This window comes from Aspergillus sydowii, assembly GCF_001890705.1.
Source record: "Aspergillus sydowii CBS 593.65 unplaced genomic scaffold ASPSYscaffold_18, whole genome shotgun sequence".
NCBI classification, from domain to species: Eukaryota; Fungi; Ascomycota; class Eurotiomycetes; order Eurotiales; family Aspergillaceae; genus Aspergillus; species Aspergillus sydowii.
Genome location: NW_024467876.1, coordinates 146,850 through 167,211, shown reverse-complemented (window position 1 = coordinate 167,211; position 20,362 = coordinate 146,850). Strand labels below are relative to the sequence as shown.

At 51.6% G+C, this 20,362-nt stretch overlaps 10 protein-coding genes across 10 annotated transcripts; 5 read left to right on the top strand and 5 right to left on the bottom strand.

Moving 5' to 3' along the window:
• Nucleotides 1-25: 25 nt before the first annotated feature.
• Nucleotides 26-994, top strand: ASPSYDRAFT_62481 (alpha/beta hydrolase family esterase; the record flags this gene model as incomplete). Its single annotated transcript, XM_040850132.1, has 2 exons — nucleotides 26-890; nucleotides 912-994. The coding sequence occupies 2 exons, from the start codon at nucleotides 26-28 to the stop codon at nucleotides 992-994; spliced, it is 948 nt and encodes a 315-aa protein (XP_040696606.1).
• A 366-nt stretch (nucleotides 995-1,360) lies between these two features.
• Nucleotides 1,361-2,792, bottom strand: ASPSYDRAFT_163546 (uncharacterized protein; the record flags this gene model as incomplete). Its single annotated transcript, XM_040843176.1, has 6 exons — nucleotides 1,361-1,818; nucleotides 1,873-1,940; nucleotides 1,988-2,105; nucleotides 2,161-2,327; nucleotides 2,380-2,579; nucleotides 2,643-2,792. The coding sequence occupies 6 exons, from the start codon at nucleotides 2,790-2,792 to the stop codon at nucleotides 1,361-1,363; spliced, it is 1,161 nt and encodes a 386-aa protein (XP_040696605.1).
• Nucleotides 2,793-4,087: 1,295 nt separating this feature from the next.
• ASPSYDRAFT_62480 (uncharacterized protein) lies at nucleotides 4,088-5,870 on the bottom strand (the record flags this gene model as incomplete). The annotated part of the gene is made up of 5 exons (XM_040850131.1): nucleotides 4,088-4,225; nucleotides 4,319-4,674; nucleotides 4,725-5,536; nucleotides 5,586-5,728; nucleotides 5,775-5,870. The coding sequence occupies 5 exons, from the start codon at nucleotides 5,868-5,870 to the stop codon at nucleotides 4,088-4,090; spliced, it is 1,545 nt and encodes a 514-aa protein (XP_040696604.1).
• A 203-nt stretch (nucleotides 5,871-6,073) lies between these two features.
• On the bottom strand, nucleotides 6,074-6,815 carry ASPSYDRAFT_560552 (uncharacterized protein). The gene is made up of 2 exons (XM_040849144.1): nucleotides 6,594-6,815; nucleotides 6,074-6,540 (listed from the first exon to the last, which is right to left on the bottom strand). Exons 1-2 carry the CDS (start codon nucleotides 6,649-6,651, stop codon nucleotides 6,224-6,226), a joined length of 375 nt encoding a protein of 124 aa, XP_040696603.1. The 5' UTR covers nucleotides 6,652-6,815; the 3' UTR covers nucleotides 6,074-6,223.
• Nucleotides 6,816-6,979: 164 nt separating this feature from the next.
• ASPSYDRAFT_62479 (SDR family NAD(P)-dependent oxidoreductase) lies at nucleotides 6,980-11,290 on the top strand (the record flags this gene model as incomplete). Its single annotated transcript, XM_040850130.1, has 3 exons — nucleotides 6,980-7,573; nucleotides 7,630-7,782; nucleotides 10,487-11,290. 3 exons carry the CDS (start codon nucleotides 6,980-6,982, stop codon nucleotides 11,288-11,290), a joined length of 1,551 nt encoding a protein of 516 aa, XP_040696602.1.
• Nucleotides 11,291-12,309: 1,019 nt separating this feature from the next.
• ASPSYDRAFT_73368 (uncharacterized protein) lies at nucleotides 12,310-14,077 on the top strand. Its single transcript, XM_040850706.1, has 3 exons — nucleotides 12,310-12,815; nucleotides 12,883-13,357; nucleotides 13,411-14,077. Exons 1-3 carry the CDS (start codon nucleotides 12,598-12,600, stop codon nucleotides 13,870-13,872), a joined length of 1,155 nt encoding a protein of 384 aa, XP_040696601.1. The 5' UTR covers nucleotides 12,310-12,597; the 3' UTR covers nucleotides 13,873-14,077.
• Nucleotides 14,078-14,322: 245 nt separating this feature from the next.
• ASPSYDRAFT_163757 (uncharacterized protein) lies at nucleotides 14,323-15,862 on the top strand (the record flags this gene model as incomplete). Its single annotated transcript, XM_040843190.1, has 3 exons — nucleotides 14,323-14,604; nucleotides 14,656-15,663; nucleotides 15,713-15,862. The coding sequence occupies 3 exons, from the start codon at nucleotides 14,323-14,325 to the stop codon at nucleotides 15,860-15,862; spliced, it is 1,440 nt and encodes a 479-aa protein (XP_040696600.1).
• A 244-nt stretch (nucleotides 15,863-16,106) lies between these two features.
• Nucleotides 16,107-18,169, top strand: ASPSYDRAFT_560432 (uncharacterized protein). Its single transcript, XM_040849143.1, has 3 exons — nucleotides 16,107-16,680; nucleotides 16,734-17,013; nucleotides 17,073-18,169. Exons 1-3 carry the CDS (start codon nucleotides 16,350-16,352, stop codon nucleotides 18,121-18,123), a joined length of 1,662 nt encoding a protein of 553 aa, XP_040696599.1. The 5' UTR covers nucleotides 16,107-16,349; the 3' UTR covers nucleotides 18,124-18,169.
• A 982-nt stretch (nucleotides 18,170-19,151) lies between these two features.
• On the bottom strand, nucleotides 19,152-19,319 carry ASPSYDRAFT_163912 (uncharacterized protein; the record flags this gene model as incomplete). Its single annotated transcript, XM_040843210.1, has 1 exon — nucleotides 19,152-19,319. The coding sequence occupies one exon, from the start codon at nucleotides 19,317-19,319 to the stop codon at nucleotides 19,152-19,154; it is 168 nt and encodes a 55-aa protein (XP_040696598.1).
• Nucleotides 19,320-19,373: 54 nt separating this feature from the next.
• ASPSYDRAFT_102396 (uncharacterized protein) lies at nucleotides 19,374-19,586 on the bottom strand (the record flags this gene model as incomplete). Its single annotated transcript, XM_040839759.1, has 1 exon — nucleotides 19,374-19,586. A coding segment is annotated over one exon (213 nt), but the record flags the coding sequence as incomplete, so codon positions are not given.
• Nucleotides 19,587-20,362: the final 776 nt, after the last annotated feature.

Genomic DNA, 20,362 nt, shown 5'->3' with positions numbered 1-20,362 from the left:
CGTTGACGTTTTATCTCCAAGAAACATGCACATTTCTTCTATCGTCGCCTTTTCAGGGCTGACCAGCCTGGCCCTGGCAGACCCAGACTCCGGCTGTGGCACTGACATCCCTCCAGCCTTTCCCAGTCCTGGCTTCAGCAGGTCGCTGCATCTGCCCGATAGCGACCGCGAGTACATCCTCTACATCCCAGAGACATACAACACCAGCACGCCCGCCCCGCTGTACTTCTCCTTCCATGGCGCAACCAGGGACATGGCTTCTCAGGAGAAACTGTCGCAGTTCTCGAATCCGAAATTCAACAAAGATGCCGTAGTCGTTTACCCTAACAGCAAGAATGGGTACTGGCTGTCGAATCCCAACGCGGATGCCTCGAAACCAGACGACCTGGACTTCACGGCCCAACTGCTGACGCATATGGAGGAGAAGCTGTGTATCGACGCGAGCAGGGTCTATTCGGTTGGAAAGTCCAATGGCGGTGGCTTCACCAATGTCATCGCTTGCAATGATACCGTCGGTGCCCGTTTCGCTGCCTTTGCCTCCGTCAGTGGTGCATACTATGACGCTGAGTCTGTACCGGATGTGCCGCCTTGTGAGCCTGCGATTCGTGATGAGGGATTCCCTTTTCTTGAGCTCCATGGCGAGGACGATACCACGGCACCTATTGATGGGAATACCGAGGAGAACCGCAAGATACCTATCATCGATATCCTCAATTTCTGGACCGAGAACAATGGGTGCGAACAGGGCGCTCCCCCGGTGGCGAATCAGACTGTCTTTGAGGATCCGGTAGTCAAACACGTCATTTGGAACTGTGGTGGGAAAGATGGGATTGTCCAGCACTATCGCGAGGGTAATAACGGCCACTGCTGGCCGAGTACAGAGTCGAACAGTGACTTTGTCGACCATCCAGACCAGTGTCCGATGGGCAAGTATGTCTTTGACGCGACAGAGTATATCGTCGATTTTTTCAGCAAATACCAGCTGGACTTATGATCTGAACTGCTCTGCGTGGACCTGTGGATAACAATCTAACCAATCTGTTCGGTTGCTGGAGTAAACTGCATAAGAAATTCAATGGACCATTTGTACTTGCCAGTATCCAACCGACAATGATTGGGCATCAACATTGAGACAAGATTTGAACGATAAGTGGGCGTCTAGTTAACATCTGGAGGTCAATAGATTGGACACATCCCGATGTAGGGTTAATCAGGTCAAGTGCCAGGAAGAGTGGCTCAGGAATCAAATGGTATCATTACTATAGAATACAAGCTGAGATGGCCAACGCCTTCACGAATATTACATGAATCGATGTTCTTCCCTTTTCTTTTCTTTCCTTTTTTTTACCCACAAAAGAAATCAAATATGCTGTCTGGCCCTCACAGGAGGAGGCGACGTACTCTCGCCAACAGATCCCTCGCCATTCCTGCGATCCTCGTACGACACAATCACCTCTTTCACCTGATAGATGTTCTGCGCAGTGTCCCTGTTTCTAGGCAAAATGCGTCGCGTGTCGATGTCGTCGCCGTCGTCGATCTCGACCGTCTTGCCGCTGGTTGTGACCACGCAATCCTGGCCGTCGTCACCGCCGCGTATTTTGCTTGTGACCAGAGTGTCCATCCCGTAGCTGGGCTGTCTGCTTCGGTTGGCGCTTGACTTGCCGTAGGAACCGCCGAGGTTGTTGTAGTTCGAGGCGTCCTTGGAGGAGCTCAGGCCGCGGATGGACCGGTAGAGAGGACGGAGGGCAGGGACGGAGACGCAGACGATCGTCGTGGTCAGCTCGGAGTTGGTCCAGATGACGGAGTCGGTTGTTGCATCTATTTCCTATTAGCTGTGCCTGGGACGATGGATATGGAGTTTTCTGAACATACAGAGGTATTCGGTTGATTGGGACAATGAGTCGAGGGTCTTGGTCCGGATGACACCGCAGACTCCAGCACTTCATGCTTGTTAGCAGGGAATGGATGTAGAATTTTGTAGACTTACAAGATGCCCAGGCTGAGAGATGCACAGATCGTGATCTTTTCCTTGCGCTTCATGTTCAGCCCCCAGAGTGCGTACCAGGGGAACAGAGCCAGGACAAAGTCGAGGGCAGCAGACCATGCTTATCCGTCGTCAGCACCAGGATTCCTTATAGTATGCAGGTGTTCATGACTTACCACACATGACGGTTGCAATCACGGTAAGACTCAACGGACAGCTCTCTTGAGGGACTCTCGAGTCCCAGATTGACTCGACCGGTGTGCACTGCGCAAACACCGTGATGGCCAGCAGGACACTAAGGGCCATAATACTAATGTTCCAGAACCAAAGAAACGCCTTGTGCCTGTTGTCTGTGGTTAGGAGGTCCTGGGCAAGGACTGAGATGAGAAACGTACCATTTGTTGACGACAATACGCAGCAAGAACACACCCACTGCAAACTTACTGACGCCCATGGCTATGGCCACCACGCTCTGGCCGCTCAGGAGCAGCAGCATCGCGCGGCTGGACTCATGCACTGAGAGGAACTCTGCATGGACTCCCATACCGTAGGTGGCAGATGCGGTGCATAACGCTGCAAACGCCACCATCAAAAACTTCAAACAAGGAGCTTAGTGTCAGTAATAGAAGCCGGCACAACAAGAACGGAAACAACATACCCATGTTATCACCAGCAACAGGTCATCCCAGCCAGGGTTGCGTAGAATCCTGGCTCGAGTATAAACACGCAGTCCAAGCACGACCAGGCACAGGAATGTTTCCATCCAGAGGATCCCGACAAGGGTCGGACCCTTTTCACGCAGAACCATGTTGGTTTGTGGCAGAACGTGCAGCTGATGGTACCAGAAGAACTCAGTCCAAGCTCTGGATGGTTAATATATCAACCAGTTCTTCGGGACGCACTGGGGCAATATAACAAAGGGGTCAGGTCAGGGGCAAAACCACTGTCAAGAGTACGAAGTACAAAGTACAAGCCCGGTCAGTTGAATTTTACCTCGAAGATCAAGAACTGACACCGGTGATCGCAGGCCTATTGCAGCTAGATCTCAACGGTCCCGTCTTCATAGTCTACCGTTTATCGGTACCACTCTGAGGGAATAAGCCAAGCAGTCCGGCGAGTGTAGTAAGTCCTTCAGCGCGGCATTCGGGGCAGCTAAACATCGCTAACCTCTGCAGAAGCAGGGGTGCCAGGTCAGCTAACCAGCAATGGGACTACTATATTATTATCCTTGATTGTGGCCGGACCCGTTCCGGCAGCAGTGGGGAGCGCCCGGAGAACATGCTACAATTGTCGTCCAATATTATACGAGTGCTCGTTTGAGGTGTAAAGCCGGATGTACGTACTCGCTGTCTGAAAATTGGATTGGGAGGATTCAGCTGAAACAGCCTTGAGGGCTTCGGTGGAGCGCTGTGGATATTCAAGCAAATCCTTCGTTGGCTACGACCCGCCCAATCTAAGTAGCGGGCTGTCGGAATCTCGAGAATTGCTGCGCGGATAGTCGATTCGCAAGTTTCCGAACAGAGATAATAACTGGCTGATGGACTGGTCGCCGTGGAGTTTCCATGGCAGTCGGAGTGAGTTGCTTGGGGGGGATATCCGAGCCCTAATAGGAAAGAGAACCGGGCCTCATCTAGAGCAGTCGACGCGGTCGTGGACTCTTCGAGCCGTGCCGGATGCGAAGGCCACTTTCCCCGCCACGATCGGCATGCCAGCCGTCCCGACCATGAGCTTCGCGTGACTTGCTGAGGGATGCCTCGATTCACTGGTGGCGTCTTCCTAAAGCGGGTGGCGGCAGGGGTGGGAGCCTTGTACAGAACAAGCCTATTGAACGTCCAGGATCATTGCACACTCCGGAGCATTTTGCAGGGTTTGGAGGATTTGGAGAGTTGTCACAAGTTCAACTTTGGAACGGCCATCAACATGAGACAGTTAGATTAAAAGCATATCCTAAAACAAACCAAGAGACAGAACCAGAAGAATAACAAGCGAATCAATGTACATATGAAAGCAGCCCCCATGCTTCTCGCCCCGCCAATCACTCTATTACTCTGGTACACTAGTCTACCAACATACCCGTCTTAGCACGTTTTACCTGGTTACAGTTTACACCTTGTTCGAGTTGGCCGACTCGGAGTTGTTGGAGACAGAATTGCTGTCCTGCGCAGCCAGGGCGTCCTGCAGGTCGAGCTCGACCGTGTCTCCGAACTTGGCGTTGATTTCCTCCAAACTGAGACCCATAGTCTGCGAGCATATTAGCCAGTTATATTCATTACAGGGGTTTGGGAGGGTTCGGCAGAGTTTCAGGGTTTCAGGGTTTCAGGGTTTGGTTCGTACCTCGGGGAAGTAGAAGATGATCCCCACGGTGGACACAACGGTGACGGCAACGAACACCATGTAGTACTTCCATCCAATTGTTGCAAGGGCCATGGTGACAGGCCCTGTGTACGCGACGGCGTTGCCAAAGAAACTGGCAAAGGCAATCGTGGAGCCCTCGCTGCGGAGGTGCGTTGGCCAGATCTCAGCCCCGTACACGTAGGCCGTGCACTCGATAGTGGAGGTGAAAAAGGCGCCGAAGATGAAGTAAATGGCCACGGCGGCGTTGATGCCAGGAGTGTATGTTGAGTTCAGATAGTACTTGGACAGTGCGCCCATGACGCCGATAATGGCAGCGGAGCCGAATCCACCAGCAACTGCAGTTGTTAGTTCATTATTACGTGTTCAAGGGGTCAGGGTTACATACTAAGGAGCTTCACACGTCCAACGCGGTCTAGCAGGAGAACGTTGATTCCACATCCGATAATGGCGCAGATGGTCCAGACAACACCGAGACCCAGCTGCATTGTAGTGTCGAAGCCAAGACCACCCATCAGGGTCGGGACGAGGTTGGCAATGGCGGTGATGCCGGTTCCCTGGCCCATAACCCAGAGCAGGATAGAGCAGAGTGCACGCTTGCGGTGGGAGGGAGTGCGGATGATGTGCATGTAGCCGCGGGGGGTGTTGCGCTCAAACTCGACCTGGGCCTTGATCTGGTCCAGCTCGGCGTGTGCGAACTTGGCCCTCTCGTCGGACTTGGTGCTGTGCAGGTACTCGAGCACCTTCTTGGCTTCCTCGTCACGGCCCTTCTCGGTGAGCCATCGGGGCGACTCGGGAATGAAGAAGAGCGAGGCCAGGTGCATGCAGCCGAAGCCAGTCAGCACGATGAAGATGAGTCTCCACGAGACAGGCGATTGGACGAAGCTGAACGCCAGAGCAAAGATGGCACACAGGATATACGCCGTCACGACACCAACTCCGACAAGGCCGACCAGCATGCCACGGGTGTGGGGAGGAGAGACTTCACTCATGTAGACCGGAGTGTTGGCGAACAGCATCCCACCGGCAATACCGCTGATAACACGGCACACGGTGAACATGGGCACGTCCACAGATCCAGCCTGGAGAGCTCCCGAGATGATCATCAGCACCGATGCTGCTTGGTTGGCAATGCGACGGCCGAACTTGTTGGAAAGGGGAGCCTGGAAGATGGCGCCAACGAGGGCACCTCCTAGGAAACTGGGACTGTCAGCTGTCTGACGAAATGTACACAGGGTATACAACTTACCCACTGAGCATGCCATCTTGAACACTGGTAGCATCCTCCCTGTTCAGGAACTTTGCCTGGAAAGAGGGCTGGGAAAGAGAGCCGGAGAGCGCGTTGGCAGCAAAGCCGTACATGAAACCACCCAGGCAGGCAGTAACGACGACCTTACAGGTTAGCACAAAAATTGGGTTTGAATGAGTGCTAGCATACCAAGATATTGATCAGACTGGTCTGCGGAGCCTCGCCCCTCGCCGTGATGGGCTGGACGTCAACACCAGGCCTCTGCTTCTCTGATCTCTCAGCCATCTTGATGTTCCAGTGTTATCGATGGGCAGGAAGTAGACACCACACAGCGGACACTTGGGAGAAAAAGTCAGGATGCAGAGTTCTCGTCCTGCCGTGGTTAAGTATTAGCTCGTCCCAAAACTGACTAAAGCAGAGCATCGTCCCTGTAAACACCCCTATTGCGCCCTAGTCATGACAGCCGCCTATCATCCTTCTTGAGCCGCGTGATTATGCCTCATCCGGGGCAGGTTAGACAAACGTGGTGCGCCGGCAGGGGGGTGTGGAGAGCGGGCCATGTGGCATGAGAAAGAAGCTAAGAACACCAACGCTAGCTGCTCGACCATGGCGAGATCTTCGTTTACCGCAGCAGTCTTTTACCTAATTACACGCGCTATGCGACTCGAGCTTATTCCGAGATCCGACTTTTGCAAGGCTGCAAGTACTCTGCAGTCTGTAGTGGGCACTGCACTGCAAAAGGGTGATGAATCCTGATATTGGGATTGTCTCCAGTCACCACCAGAAGGATCAATGGTGTTCCTGCGGAAAATACGAGCAACAGGAGTATGCCGCTCTAATAGTAGTGATTCAGTAGTGAACATGCAGAGATTGCAAGCCGTTGACACTCCAGCTTGACAGCTTGACGGAGTGGAGCAGGCCGAGAATGGAAAAAGGGCCCACGTAGCCCTGGTCTCTAGTCTTTTCTCTTTAGTCCTGGTCTAAGTTGGAGATCTAAGGCTGGCTTACGGCGGGTCAGTAGCGGCTCCACTGAGGATCCTGGTCTGCATGGTCCCGACTCCTGCATCGGCCTTTTCAAACCGTTTTGGCTGCTGGTCTGCTCGGCGGAAATTGCCCTAACGGCGTTGGATTCCTCGCAGTCGCAGTCGCCAGTCGGCACGAGTTCTGACTCTTTAGACTACCCCCTGCTTCCCGTGTGTGAATCCACCGTTTGGGGCCGCAGACCGTTTGCAAAAGTCGGTCAGCGAGCCCAGGACTGGTGCTGCACGTTGCACATAAAGTCCGCGCAGCGACCGTTGAGCCGTTGTCCCACCAGCCAATCCAAGCCTTGCCAGTTGCCACCCTTTGATCTGTCACAAACCAGAACTGGCTTTTGAAATTGTTTCCTGACCAAAATGGACTTCCCAGAGGCTCCGATTTTCCCCGTCCTCAAGGACAAGGTGGCCATCATCACGGGGGGCGCCCAGGGCATGGGCAAGGCCACAGCCTCCGTCTTCCTCCGCGCAGGGGCAAAGGTGGTCATCGCCGATGTCAGGGACGAACAGGGAGCGCAGGTTGCTGAGGAGCTCTCTTCCCTTGGTGAGGTTCGTTTCGTACGCACAGACATCTCCAAGTCGGAGGATATCCAGAACCTTATCGCGCAGACGGTCAGCGCATTCGGCAAGTTGGATGTAGCCATCAACAACGCCGCGATGACCCCTGACAAGACGGCTCTCCTGGAGGCCGACGAGGACTACTGGCGGCGTCTGATCGACGTCAACCTGACGGGGACTGCCCTCTGCTGCAAGTATGAGATGCAGCAGATGAAGAAGCAGGGCACCAGGGGCTCGATCGTCAACATTGCCTCGATCAACGCGTACATGCCGCAGCCCAACATGCCCGCGTACACTCTGTCAAAACATGCTATTCTGGGGTTGACCAAGCACGCAGCCACAGAGGGAGGCCCCAGCGGCATCCGGGTGAACACTGTTGCCCCAGGAGCTATCTTTGTAAGTTTATTCCCACGTGGGCTGTATAGTGCAGACTAATGCTAACTAATGCAAAGAGCGACATGTCTGCTGCAGCGCTGGAGATCATGGGCACAACGCACGACGAGTTCGCGCCCAAGGTCAGCAGTCTGCACCGGTTCGGTCAGCCCCATGAGGTCGCCCAGGCCTCGCTCTGGCTGGCCTCGGACAGCTCGTCGTACGTTCACGGCGTCAGTCTGCCAGTTGATGGAGGATTCTTGTCCAAGTGGTAGGATTCCTGTATATATAAGTGGCGGTGTTTTTTTTTTCTGTATATAAAGTTCCGACTGTAGATATCAATGAGCAACGCTAACTCACCGCAAAAAGCGGCAACGACTCGACAAGTTAACGTATCGCGTAGGCTGCCTTAATAAATTGTATTATTACTTACGGAGGTGTGCACTAAAAGTATCCGCGCGGCGCTAGTGTACCAAATGTAACACTTGTTCAATATTACTAGTAAATTTGTATGAGAGATGTAACCCAGGCAACATAATTGCGGCTATCTATTTAAAATGCCCCTCAAACACGCAAAAAGGTCAAAAGGAGAAGAAATGAAGCTATTCACAGTCTATCCACTCAGGTGAGAGATCTTGACGAGTGGAGAGCTGTCCTTTCAACCGCTTACCTCTCCAATTGCGTGTATCTGAGCCTTCTCGATACTCGTTGCCCCCCTCTAAGCGGATTATCTCATTACGATTTATAAGTAGGCGTTGAATCCAGTCCTGGATCATCTTCTGTGGTAGCTCANTACGGAGGTGTGCACTAAAAGTATCCGCGCGGCGCTAGTGTACCAAATGTAACACTTGTTCAATATTACTAGTAAATTTGTATGAGAGATGTAACCCAGGCAACATAATTGCGGCTATCTATTTAAAATGCCCCTCAAACACGCAAAAAGGTCAAAAGGAGAAGAAATGAAGCTATTCACAGTCTATCCACTCAGGTGAGAGATCTTGACGAGTGGAGAGCTGTCCTTTCAACCGCTTACCTCTCCAATTGCGTGTATCTGAGCCTTCTCGATACTCGTTGCCCCCCTCTAAGCGGATTATCTCATTACGATTTATAAGTAGGCGTTGAATCCAGTCCTGGATCATCTTCTGTGGTAGCTCATTCCACGCCTTAATCCATACCTCTTTAGCAGTCTTTCTATCCCGAGGCGCTCCTCGCGCAGTTGTACGTTTCTTTAGCCATGACCAACAAGGCTCAATTGCATTAAGATCAGGTGAATTACCCGGCCAGTCATCAATCCGTTGGATACCATAATAATCGTATACACGTTGCTGGGCGTGGTGACGATGAGCAGGTGCCTTATCCTCTAGAACTCGTGTATTCGGCCGTGCCTCCTTGCAGCGTTTCGCGAAAGGGATAAGATAGGGAATTAAAACCTCCTAAAGTAGCCCAGAAGTTAGATATTATAAAGAAATCGTATATAAAAAAGAACCAGACCTTTTGATACCGATACCAATCAACCCCCCCTTTACCCTTGCGTACAAGCTTGCCATTTTTCTCGTTCCATTGAAATTCTGGCTTTCGACCACCTCTAGGACGAAGTTGAAGCCGACGAAGAGCTGTATTCAACTCCCATTCCTGTCTGCATACTGGCTCAAGGTCTTCATTCATCTCTTCAATTGCTTTATCTGCATTTCGTCGTTGAAGAGCTGACTCTGGATCGTAGATATATAAAGGACCTTTAGAGTCCCATGAAAAGCATGCCCATACCATAAACTCCGAGCAACCCTTCCACCGTCTTCGTATACACGTTTGATTATATTGATCCTCAGGTGTACGCCATACTCGAACCGCTCCGCGTCGTTGACCTAGAACAACAGCCGTTTCATCGGTAAATATAAGATCTTTTATCGAATCGTTGGTCCACGGGTTCTGAAGACAATATTCAAGCCGTTTGGCCTTCATCGCGTCAGTAAGACCAGGTTTAGTAGAGGGTTTCGCATTATTTAAGCCATAAGAATGAAGAATACGCAGAACTGAAGATGAAGATATACCGGCTTCAAAAGCTAGTATTTCAGAGGATTTCTCACGCCCAGCTCGATCCTTTGAAATACTCTGTAGTATAGAACTTTCTATAGCTGGAGTAATTTCTTTAGGACGACCTGAGCGCTTGCTATCCTCGAAATACTCCTTCTTAACCCTTAGAGACTCCTCTGGTTTATATCCACGCGCCTTTGCCTTCTTTATAAGGTCCTGAATCGTCCGCGGAGCCACCTCTAAATAAGAAGCAATGTCCAGCGTTTTGAAGCCAAGGCCATATAAAGTAAGGATCTGGACGCGGAGTTCTACCGGATGATAACCATTGGCAGGCATCGCGGGGCCTTGAAGGTGTAAAGAGATCTCGGTGGCTTATTGAATTATAGAGGCAGGCAGGAGGTTTTAAAGACACTAAAAATCTGAAAGATCCGTGAAATAGCGGTCTGAATAGCTTCAATATTGAGGATTTAGAGGATTCAAAAGGAATTGACGGAGCAGAAGATCAAAACAATTAGTTAAGTCAGGATTATGTTTTGATGTTTTATACCTCATACAAATTTACTAGTAATATTGAACAAGTGTTACATTTGGTACACTAGCGCCGCGCGGATACTTTTAGTGCACACCTCCGTATTAGCGAGGGATTCGGCCCCTTCCCCGGCCGTTTCAAAGTGGACCATCTGCCAGCCTGGCCGTGTGGACTGTGGACTGTGGACCGGATATAAACATGGGCCAGCCCGACGTCAGTTGTCACACCATCCCACCTCGTACGCTCAGTGTTTCCAATTTCACCGTCACGATGGGCAGCGTTCCTCGCATCTATGAAAGCAAACTCGCTCTTGTGACCGGTTCCGCCCGCAGTAAGTGTAGTCGACCAGCAGACAGCACACAGCACTATCCTAACAGTCGCCAGGCATCGGTGCTGAAATCGCACGCAACTTCGCCAGCAAGGGCTGCAATGTGATCATCAACTATGCCACCGCGTCCTCCGACGAGCGCGCCGCGACTCTTGCCGCTCAGCTCGAGAAGGACTTCGGCATCCAGGCACTCCCTATCCGCGCAGACATCACCACCAGGGAGGAGTGCGAGCGCATTGTATCGGCCGCGAAGGAAAAGTTCACCAACGCCCAGACCGGAAAGCTCCAGATTGACATTATCGTGCATAATGCCGCGATTCTCTTCATCGGCCCTCTTGAGACCGTCGACCCGACCGAGTTCCACCGCATCTACGAGGTGAATGTCCTGGGTCCGATTCTCGTGACTGGTGTTTGCAAGGACTACCTCCCCACGGATCGATCTGGGCGTATTGTGATGCTGTCGAGTATCAATTCCAAGGTTGGGACCGAGCATACCACCCTGTACGCGGGCACGAAGGGTGCCATCGAGGCCATGACGAGGGTTTGGGCCCGTGAGCTGGCTGAGCGCGCGACCGTCAACTCGATTAACCCAGGCCCCGTCATGACCGATATGTATCTCTCTGCGCCTGATGAGGTCAAACAGGGCCTTGCGCGATGGAACCCTCTTACCCCGTTGGTTCCAGTTCGTGAGACCGACAGTGACGAGGTCAAGGAGCTGGGCAACAAGTTTGGTGGTAGGGCAGCGTACGCTGAGGAGATTGCGGGCCTGATTGCGACGATTTGCAATCCGGAGTTTGGATGGTGCACTGGAAGCATTATCTCTGCGAACGGTGGGCTGTCGTTCAGTATTTAACTATTCTTCTGATCTATGATAAATGACACGTATGACGGCTGTTCTATTAACCTCGCCACCACACAACTTTCATATATTAATTCTAAGCAGTAACAAGAAAAAACCAACTTCGGTTCGGTATTCGATAGAATGGCAGTGTGTTTCCCGTCTCGTGGTTCTTTGCGATAATCCCTGGGTTGGGTCTAATATACAAAATTCCCTGATAACTCTCCGACTGCCTCCTGGCAATAACATTAGTTTACAATATTGATGAAATAGTGACATTGCCTGGCAAGTCGGAGTATATGTTCGCTAATTTCAAGGGGTATTTTTACCGCTAAACGGTAGTATTTCCGACACTTGATAACCATGAGTGTGGTTATCGTTGTTAAGGTACAGTTATATATAATTAGCGACGGAGTACTACATCGAGATCCGACAGTTTTTCACCAAATAAATTATTTCGAGCGCGCAGACATATAATCCGATATATTCTGACCACTTAGCCATGCTTCGTAAATATATGGTACTCATTGTGTCTATTTTTGAACAGCTTCCACAGCGCTATCGGTCGGCATTTGGCGATCAACGTTACTGCGGTTGTAAGTCAATGAATAACTGGAATAAACAGACTGTATTTTCCGGCTCATTATTATGTCCCTCATTCCACAATCAGAGCTTCTTTTGCTCTCAATGCTTCCACATCAACTACTAGTGAGGAGGACCCTTAACTCAATGAATATGCTTCTCTTTGCCTGAGGTGGAGGAACTGGGTACTCATTCGAAGGGCGAGCAGATCGACATCGATCCCTATGAATGGTGGCTCAGCCTGCACTGGATCTCTATCAGGAGATGATCAGCATCAGCGCACGGTTTAATTGAACTGGGATGTCCTTCCTCAGTGAACAGCACGTTTCCCTCTCACTGGGTGGTATACGGGGTCCCTTGAGACAGAAGCGACGAATATGCGATCGTCGTACAGAAAAGCCACCTGCGAGAGACGGCAATGGGGATAGATGAGAATGTTGAGATAAACCAGCCAAGAGCGCGTAAGATCCTGGCTCCTGCCAAACCCCTGTTCCACCATCGTCATCGCCATCTCGTGTTTGCTGATTGATTGGGGATCTGGGGTCGTGTGAGGCTGTGGCTGTGGGCCCTGCACCAGGGACCAACGAGAGCTGTAGTGCAAGCAAGGCAATGTTGACGCCGAGTAAAGCCCCAGACGATCCCTAGATATGACTTGGCTGTTATTTTGTCCTTAAAAGCTTGCGAACCTTGCGAAGGTTCCGGGCGCTGACTGCTGACTGCTGCAATGCTGCTTATTCAAAATGTCCTCGGGGGTGCAAAACACCGCCGATGACTCCCTTGACCTCTATTACCAGCTCCAGAGCTCGCTACAGAATGCAAAACTCGGCTTGACCTGCGTTCTGGGAGCGGCGTCTCTGGGGCTGGGGATTGGCGCTCTGGTTATCCGACGTCGGGGCAGATTCACCTTTGATGCGCTGCCTCAGTGGACCTTTATCGGGTTTTTGTTTGCGAATTTCCTGTCAGTTTACGCCGTGGTAAAGGGGAGAGAGTGGTGCTGATTGGGGTTTTATTTATTTTTTCTATAGATTCGCAGTACTCGTATCTGTTGGCTACGGAGCCACATCCAACAACGTCGCTGGCCCGACCACCCCGACAAGCGAGAATGCCCTTCGCCTGTCCTACTACACTTACTACGCCGCTGAGACAGCACCGTTTCTCTTCCTCTATGCTGGAAACTGCTGTTTGGTCTACATTCTGTACAACATCGTCCACCTCTTCCTCGCCCGCTGCCCGACCGTTCGAACGTTGCATCGTTGGCTTGGAACCTTCCACTGGCTCTATCTCGGCTTTATCGTGGTCCTCACAATCGTGGAATGGGCTCTGCTGACCTGGAAGGTTGTAAGCTCCGGGCGCGTTAGGATAATCGACTCGGGGTTTTATAAAGCGCACGCAGGTTTTAGCACAGGGGCGTATGTTGTTCGCTTCGCGGCAGCGGTGGAAATCATCTCTTGGACGATATACTTTGTATGGAAGACTCTGGGCAAACGATCACGGTGGAGGGTAAGCAGCAAGCTCAATTCCGGCATACAAGTATATACACTGACAGGAAGAAGGCACTGGCTGTTCTGTTGCTTATAGGGAGCACATTCTTCTTCGCCCTCAATCTGATGTGGGTTGCGTGGAACATTCGCTGGCTACTATGGCCCTTGTCCCACCAAACTACCGAAGGAGCCTACTCGAACGCCGTTGATTCTGCGCGAATCTGCGAGGCGTGCTTCTACCTGTGTATCTATGTCGGGCTGCCCTCTTTCTACCTGAGATGGGGCTGGCTTGCGGCCAAGGACAAACAACGTAAGCAGGAGGAAAAGGGTGACGACAACGCTTCAAGTCCGGCAGAGGCAGAGGCAGACTCCCAGCCCCGTGCAGAACTGGCTGGGGCAGATGCAGAGGCTCGTGGTGCTGAAGCAGATTCAGCGCCGGTATTCGAAGCTGCAGCGGAGCCGGTATACGAGGCTGATGGGTCGACGGTAATTGTCGAGGCGGATTCCAAAGAGGTTGCAAGTAAGCCTCCTTAGTATGGAAAATATAATTGATGTACATGTATTATGGGTGATATACATTTTGAAGCCCCTGTAAACTTCCTGTGGGGTGACAGTGACAGCCGGCTCGGGATGGGCTCCGGACATCTGTTTTCTCTTCTATTGATTGGACGCTCGGGACTCACCCCGCGAGCAAAGTTTCGGGAGTGGCTCCGTGATGTGTATAACCTCGGATACAGCGGTCTGTGTTCCGCCACGGAATCAATTCCTCAACTAGGATTGCAACGTCTGGGTCATTCTCGAACCAGAGAACGCAAACTTCGATAGGACCCATATAGTCGTGTCTATGGTGGCAGACCCTTCGAGCCCCCGTGGGGTGTATGCACCCACAGCGGAATGGGGACTGACATTTAACTTGTTGCTGTCCTGGCAAAGCTCAAGGGGACAGACAGTCAAGGAGTCAATCTTGCTTTTTCCTGAGCAACAATGTCTGCTCTAGAGACTGCGAGCGGCAAACCGCAGGATTCAATCCATATGGAGAATGCTGTACCCTCGCCACAAAAATCAGTCGAGGGGGCTGTCGACGTGGAAGATCCTGCCTGTCCTCGAAATTGGCCATCGTGGAAGAAAAACGCCCAGATCCTGATGGTGGCATTCCATTCGTTGTCTGCAACGTTCATTGCCGCTGGAATTATCCCTGCTTATGAGACTCTGGCGGAGGAATACGGCATCACGGTGCCCCAGGCGAGCTACCTGACCTCAGTCCAGGTGCGTATTTGCGGCTTGGTGATGGCCACTGCTAATAACCATGTTTGATAGATCCTCCTTTTCGGTCTCGCCCCGTTCGTATGGAAGCCAATTACAGAGATATACGGCCGATACCATGTCTTCTTGCTGTCAGTCTTCGGGTGTATGCTGTGCAATATTGGATCAGCCCGGTCTACCACGTACGCCGCCCAGATGGTTTGCAGAGTACTGGGTTCAATCCTCATTTCACCGCCGTTTGGGATGGGCAGCGGAGTGATTACAGAACTGTGCGAGCCAGAACATCGAGCGCAGAAGCTGGGCTGGTGGACTTTGCTGCTGACATTGGGGACGCCCTGTGGTCCATTTATTATGGGCTTTGTGACCCAGCATGCCGGCGTGCAGTGGATCTTCTGGATTTTTACTATTGTCAATTTCGTGCAGCTCGTTCTCTATGTGGCCATTGGTGACGAGACTCTGTATATTCCAGGACAGGTCAGCAGTGCCAGAAGGGGGTTCTTCAGCAAGTTCATCCCCAGACGGATCAATCCTCGCCCCCTTCGACTGCGCGAGTTCATCGAGCCTGTCTTCCTCTCACGTCATATGCGAGTCCTTGTACCTGCGATCGCGCACTGTATTGTCTTCTGCTATGCCAATATTGTTCTGATCGTGGAAATGCCCATCGCGTTTGGCGAGAAATTCAATTTCAACGCCCAGCAGATTGGATTACAGTTCATCGCTATCATAATCGGTTGTGTTCTCGGTGAACAACTGAGCGGGCCCATGTCCGATTGGTTCCTGATGACGCTGAAGCGAAGGAAAGGGTATTTCCATACAGCGGATCGTCTCTGGCTTTCGTATATTGGCTACGCGACGGTCGTTGCAGGCCTTCTCGTCTGGGGCTTTCAGCTGGAAAAGGCTGACGGCACCTGGAATGTCACGCCCTGTGTTGGAGCTGCTATTGCAAGCTTTGGCAATCAGATCATTACGACGATTCTGATTTCGTTCGCGGTCGACAGCTACAAGGAGCAGTCTACCGACGTGGGTGTCTGCATCAACCTGTACCGGCAGATATATGGATTTGTAAGTGATTATTACGGTTTCCATAGACTCCTGCTAATATAGCGACTAGATTGGCCCGTTCTACTTTCCGACCATGTTCGAGACTCTCAAGCTGTCTGGTGCTGCAGGCGTGATGTGCGCTGTTGTTGCTGTTGCTGCTTTGGTTCCCACAATCGCCATACAATTCGCTGCCTCGAGGGGAAAGAAGACTGGACTCTGAATTGTGCTATACTGCCATGTATTATATCATCTAACCGGAAACTCAACGGGCTATCATTATAGCCTTAGGAAATTATGGTCATACGTCGGAAGTTAATATTGGAATACCAAAGCTGACGCAGGCAAAGTTAGAATGGATATCGTATGATACACATGCCATTGAAGCACGATACAATAGCAGAAACTGTAAAAGTCTTTTGACTAGTTATTATGCCACATCCGCATTCAACCCACCTTGAAAAGCGTTTCATGACTAGCCTTCACTGATCTTCATACACTGTCTTGTGAGGGTAGCGAAGAATTCAGCAGAGCCAAAGAAATACAGGCACGCATATCCAAATCAAAAGGTACGAGTTCCGCCGTTAGACGGTCCCTAACGTACTGGCAGCCTGGCCCAGAGATCAAGGGCAGATACGCCAGACCGACCACGTTCATCTTAAATTCCGATACTCCTTCTGCCAGCCGAGACATCACCATTCCGACCGAACATGTCGGCCAATAGAAAGACCATGCAGGACGATATCGCCGAGTCGAGGGTAGAGACTCGCAGCGCGCGTCGCCGCAAGCTCAAAGAGAAAGGACTTGTACGCCCAGACCCCCTATTAAGCGCTTTGCCCTGGGATTGTGGAAGTCTGATATTCGACTACCTGGAGCTGCAAGACCTGGCTCGCTGCCAGCAGGTGTGCCAGAGCTGGAAGAGATTTGTGGAGCGGTGGATGGTTGTTAGGGGGTACTACCTGCATCTGCCAAAGGGATGGAGACCCGATTTTGGGATTGCGAACAACATGGAACAGGAAGTTGTGGTAATGAAGACTACTTGTGAGTAGCTCTATTTCTAACATGCACTGTGGTTCTTTTCTAAACAGACTTAGTTGTGAACCATGCGAGATACAACAAAATCGCATCAGGGAGGGCCTCTATGGTGCGAGGCATCATGAACGCGAGATCCTTGGAGGTGAATGGAGATTTTGCAGCATGGTCAAAGGGAAATAGACTCTTTGGGCAGCGTCTGGGGTTCCAAGCTGATGGATCACCGTATCCCGCTCGATGCTGGAACCTTCGCCGCCGCTGCGATATAGCTGGAGACGCCATCGTGCACGTCAGCTCGGGTGGCTATGTTGTTGCTCGAGTGTGGAACGACACGACCTTTTTGTAAATGGACCAGCTGGGGATGTTGTTGAGGAGTATCGATGCTGACCATGTTGCTCTAGGGACAGAATCGTGTCAATAACAACAGGAAGACACTTGTGGCGCCGCGCGTGCGAGCCAGGGAAGGCATACACCCGATGGCCTGAGATCCGGGGAATTGGAGCAACCAAGCTCTACTCTATTGTCCTGGAAGAAGGGTCGACATATCAGGCCTACCTGCTGGTCCACGAGCTGGCCACCGGTACGCTGCTTTACAGGTCGCACCTCAAGGACTATCCCCGGACTCGGAAGCTCCGTGATAGCTTCGTTGTCCATCGGATTGGGAATCGAGAAGTGTTGGTCGCCTTGAGTATTGCGCCAATCCCCACACCTCCGGAGTCGTTATATCATGGAGCCCATGGTGAGAGGAGGATGGACGGCTTCATGGTCATCAACCCCGAGAACGGATGCACACTGCAGAGATTCGACACCCCATTTTGTGGAGTGAAGGACCCCTGGGATTTCGGCGACTGGGGCTACGCGGAGTCATGCATGATGCCCTGGACCGAGGATGAAGGGGTCTTTGCAGTTTCCTGTCAGCATATGACAGAGACGAACTGGGTGTTTAAAGTGGACTGGTTCTCGGACAATGCAGACGGTACATTCCACAAAACGCGAACCAGTATAATGACGAAAGACAGGGCCGTTGGCAGCCCAGGCAAGGAGGTGCTGGAACCGCAAATTGACCCATTCAACAACCTCTGCCTGGACGTAGCCACCCACTATAGCGTGCCTCGCATCACCGCGATGAAGGAGTGTCGCCAGCCGGACATGGACGGCCAGGAAGACATCTCCGGGCATGCGGGCCTGCAGATAGACAGATGGTTTCGCGAAGGGAGAGAAACGCTCATAAGTAGACCTCGTAGGCATTACGAAGGCACAGGGTGCCACCCGACGTTTCTCTGGTTGCCATGGCTGCCGTCGACAAGATACACGCTGCGGTCGGTAAGGGCGAAGAGGCTGATTGTAAAGCCAGAGCGGATCCCCTGCGACGACATGTACCATGTGCACATTCTGTTTGACTTTGAGTTCCGCCGGCCCAATGGCTTGAATCTCTGTCAGGACCAACCGTGAATTGCCAGTAAGTATGATAGTGTTGGCTGTATGAATCATGTTGCGCGGACAGATTCCCCCGCATCTGCTCCATTATCAAGTCTCGCATTCCACTACTTCATTAGGTCTGCACAAGTGTCTCGGGAAAAGATTTTATTGTAGTCTGTTGTCTGCTTCAGTGAACCTAGATAATGGATTATTCCCCGTAAATGCCTAGAGCTCCGAAATGCCGGAACGGTGTGTCCTCGTATACCGGTTGATAACGGCTGCTAACAGCTCGACAGGCTGCATTACGAATCGCAAGAAGCGACTCAAATGCGACGAAACGAAGCAATCCTGCGAGCGATGCACAAACTCCAAATCTCCCTGCGGGGGCTACAGAAAGCGCTTTTCAGTGTCGGTTCGTCGACCAAAAGGCGCTCGGGCTATCGCTGACTGCCAGACGTTCGAGCAGCGATGGATCAGGGCCTGCTGCTGTCCTGCACTCTGTCTTTGCCTCTGCGACGTATGCTTCTGAAGGATTACATGAGGGGATCGCGGTCAGGCAACCAAAACTCCAACAGCGGACGAGGGCAACACTGCCAGCCGCTACCTTAACTCGGCAATCTATTGATGGCACTCCTTACAATCCTGATACTGAAGGTACATGTGTATCATTCTGTCCAGGATCGGAACATAGTAGTCAGCCCGAATGTCAGGCTTAACGACGTGCGACAACACACCACCCATATCACATAAGAACTCTGGGACTGAAAACGAACTGAATCACCGTAGGCTCAATAAAGTATCCCTTGGTGCCATTATGGACGCCACCACCAGCTAAGAGTCTTGCTCCGCCCTTCTTGCCCTGCTCAATGTAGTTGAGGACCTTGTCGTGCTGGGGTTTCGAGATGATGGCTTCCTCCGTGGTGTCTTGGGCAAAGGGTTCGCCAATGTTCTACGAGCGGGCCTCAGCGACGAATCTGCGTCGGAACTCGTCCTAGATGTCTTCGAGGGCATAAATATAGCTTGTCGTCGTGCAAATCTGAGCAATTAGCCATATATTCACACTACAAACCCCACGGATGGAGTATACTCACCTCGCCCTGGTTCCCTATGATCCCCATATAAGTCCGCTTGACAGCCTGGTCGAGTTCGGCATCAGCGAATACAATACTAGGGCTTTTCTCGCCACATTCCAGCTTGATGTTCTTGAGATTGGTGGCTGCTGAGCCCATAATAGTCTCGTAGTATTTAAACACCTAGTACGACTCCTCCAGATCTTCTTCCAGGGCTGCACTGAATGGTTTGCCATTGTCAAGGATGTCGATTGCAGCCAAAAGCTCGCGGTCGCGTTGAATCAATTCGACCAGCTTGAACAGATATTGCCCGCGATCCGCCGGTGCGAACTCCGACCAAGGGCCCTCAGAGGCAGCTCGCGCAGAAGCGACGGCCTTGTCGATATCGCCTCGGTTGGCCGTGGGGAAATTTAGGATTTGTTCTTCGGTCCTGCAAGGCGAGAGAATGAGTGTGTGAATGAGGATGTACTGGGGAGCGGGACTTACGCAGGCTTGAGCGCAGTGAAACGAGCCAGAGCCAGTTACACACTTATTGTTGATGAACAGTGACGTGGACTGGCCATATTTACAACTATTGGGAAGGGTTATTCGAGCACTGGAAGACATCGTTGAAGACAATTGTTAGGGAGACTCGATGGCTGCATACGCAGTGCCTCTCTTTGCCGATTGAGTGACATTTCCCGATTCGGTAATTGGTATCATCCATTCATGGATGCTGATAAGATCATATAAATAGAGTCTTATTGTATTTAATAATACACAATGGGTATTGGGTGTATGGCATTAACGCCGACAGCTACTAGCTCCTATTGTACCTGAATAGCAAGTGAGTGCAGCATGCCTCGTAGCAAGGAAGGTTTCCAGTGGACTCCCGCGTCCGTCACCATCGGCCTTAAGACTCAGGCAGTATGTCGTTTGCACAATTCCCCTGTAAGTCCAGCATCGAGTGCAATGTCTGTCCAGTACTGACTTTTTATGATGAAGGAACGTCCTCAGGGATATCAAGTTCAACCCTCCGTTCAGCCCTCCGCGCCGAGAGGGAATTCACAGAGGCTATATGAACAAGAGGGGGAAATTCCATTTCAAGCTAGACCAATCTGAATCTCCTTGGCTTGCAATGTGAATACATATAGTACTTCGCCGTGGGTGCTCCCGTTCTCCGGCCACAACGGCACCGGCCGGAACGAGGGAAGCGGCAATTA

Bases quoted from the DNA above. Each gene is read 5' to 3' on its own strand.
- ASPSYDRAFT_560552 (XM_040849144.1), bottom strand. From the start codon at position 6,651: ATGCAGGAGTCGGGACCATGCAGACCAGGATCCTCAGTGGAGCCGCTA. The intron at 6,541-6,593 runs GTAAGCCAGCCT...AGAAAAGACTAG, and splicing joins GGAGCCGCTACTGACCCGCC to AGACCAGGGCTACGTGGGCC.
- ASPSYDRAFT_73368 (XM_040850706.1), top strand. From the start codon at position 12,598: ATGTCCTCGGGGGTGCAAAACACCGCCGATGACTCCCTTGACCTCTAT. The intron at 12,816-12,882 runs GTCAGTTTACGC...TTTTTTCTATAG, and splicing joins TTTTTGTTTGCGAATTTCCT to ATTCGCAGTACTCGTATCTG. The intron at 13,358-13,410 runs GTAAGCAGCAAG...GACAGGAAGAAG, and splicing joins GCAAACGATCACGGTGGAGG to GCACTGGCTGTTCTGTTGCT.
- ASPSYDRAFT_560432 (XM_040849143.1), top strand. From the start codon at position 16,350: ATGTCGGCCAATAGAAAGACCATGCAGGACGATATCGCCGAGTCGAGG. The intron at 16,681-16,733 runs GTGAGTAGCTCT...AAACAGACTTAG, and splicing joins TGTGGTAATGAAGACTACTT to TTGTGAACCATGCGAGATAC. The intron at 17,014-17,072 runs GTAAATGGACCA...ATGTTGCTCTAG, and splicing joins TGGAACGACACGACCTTTTT to GGACAGAATCGTGTCAATAA.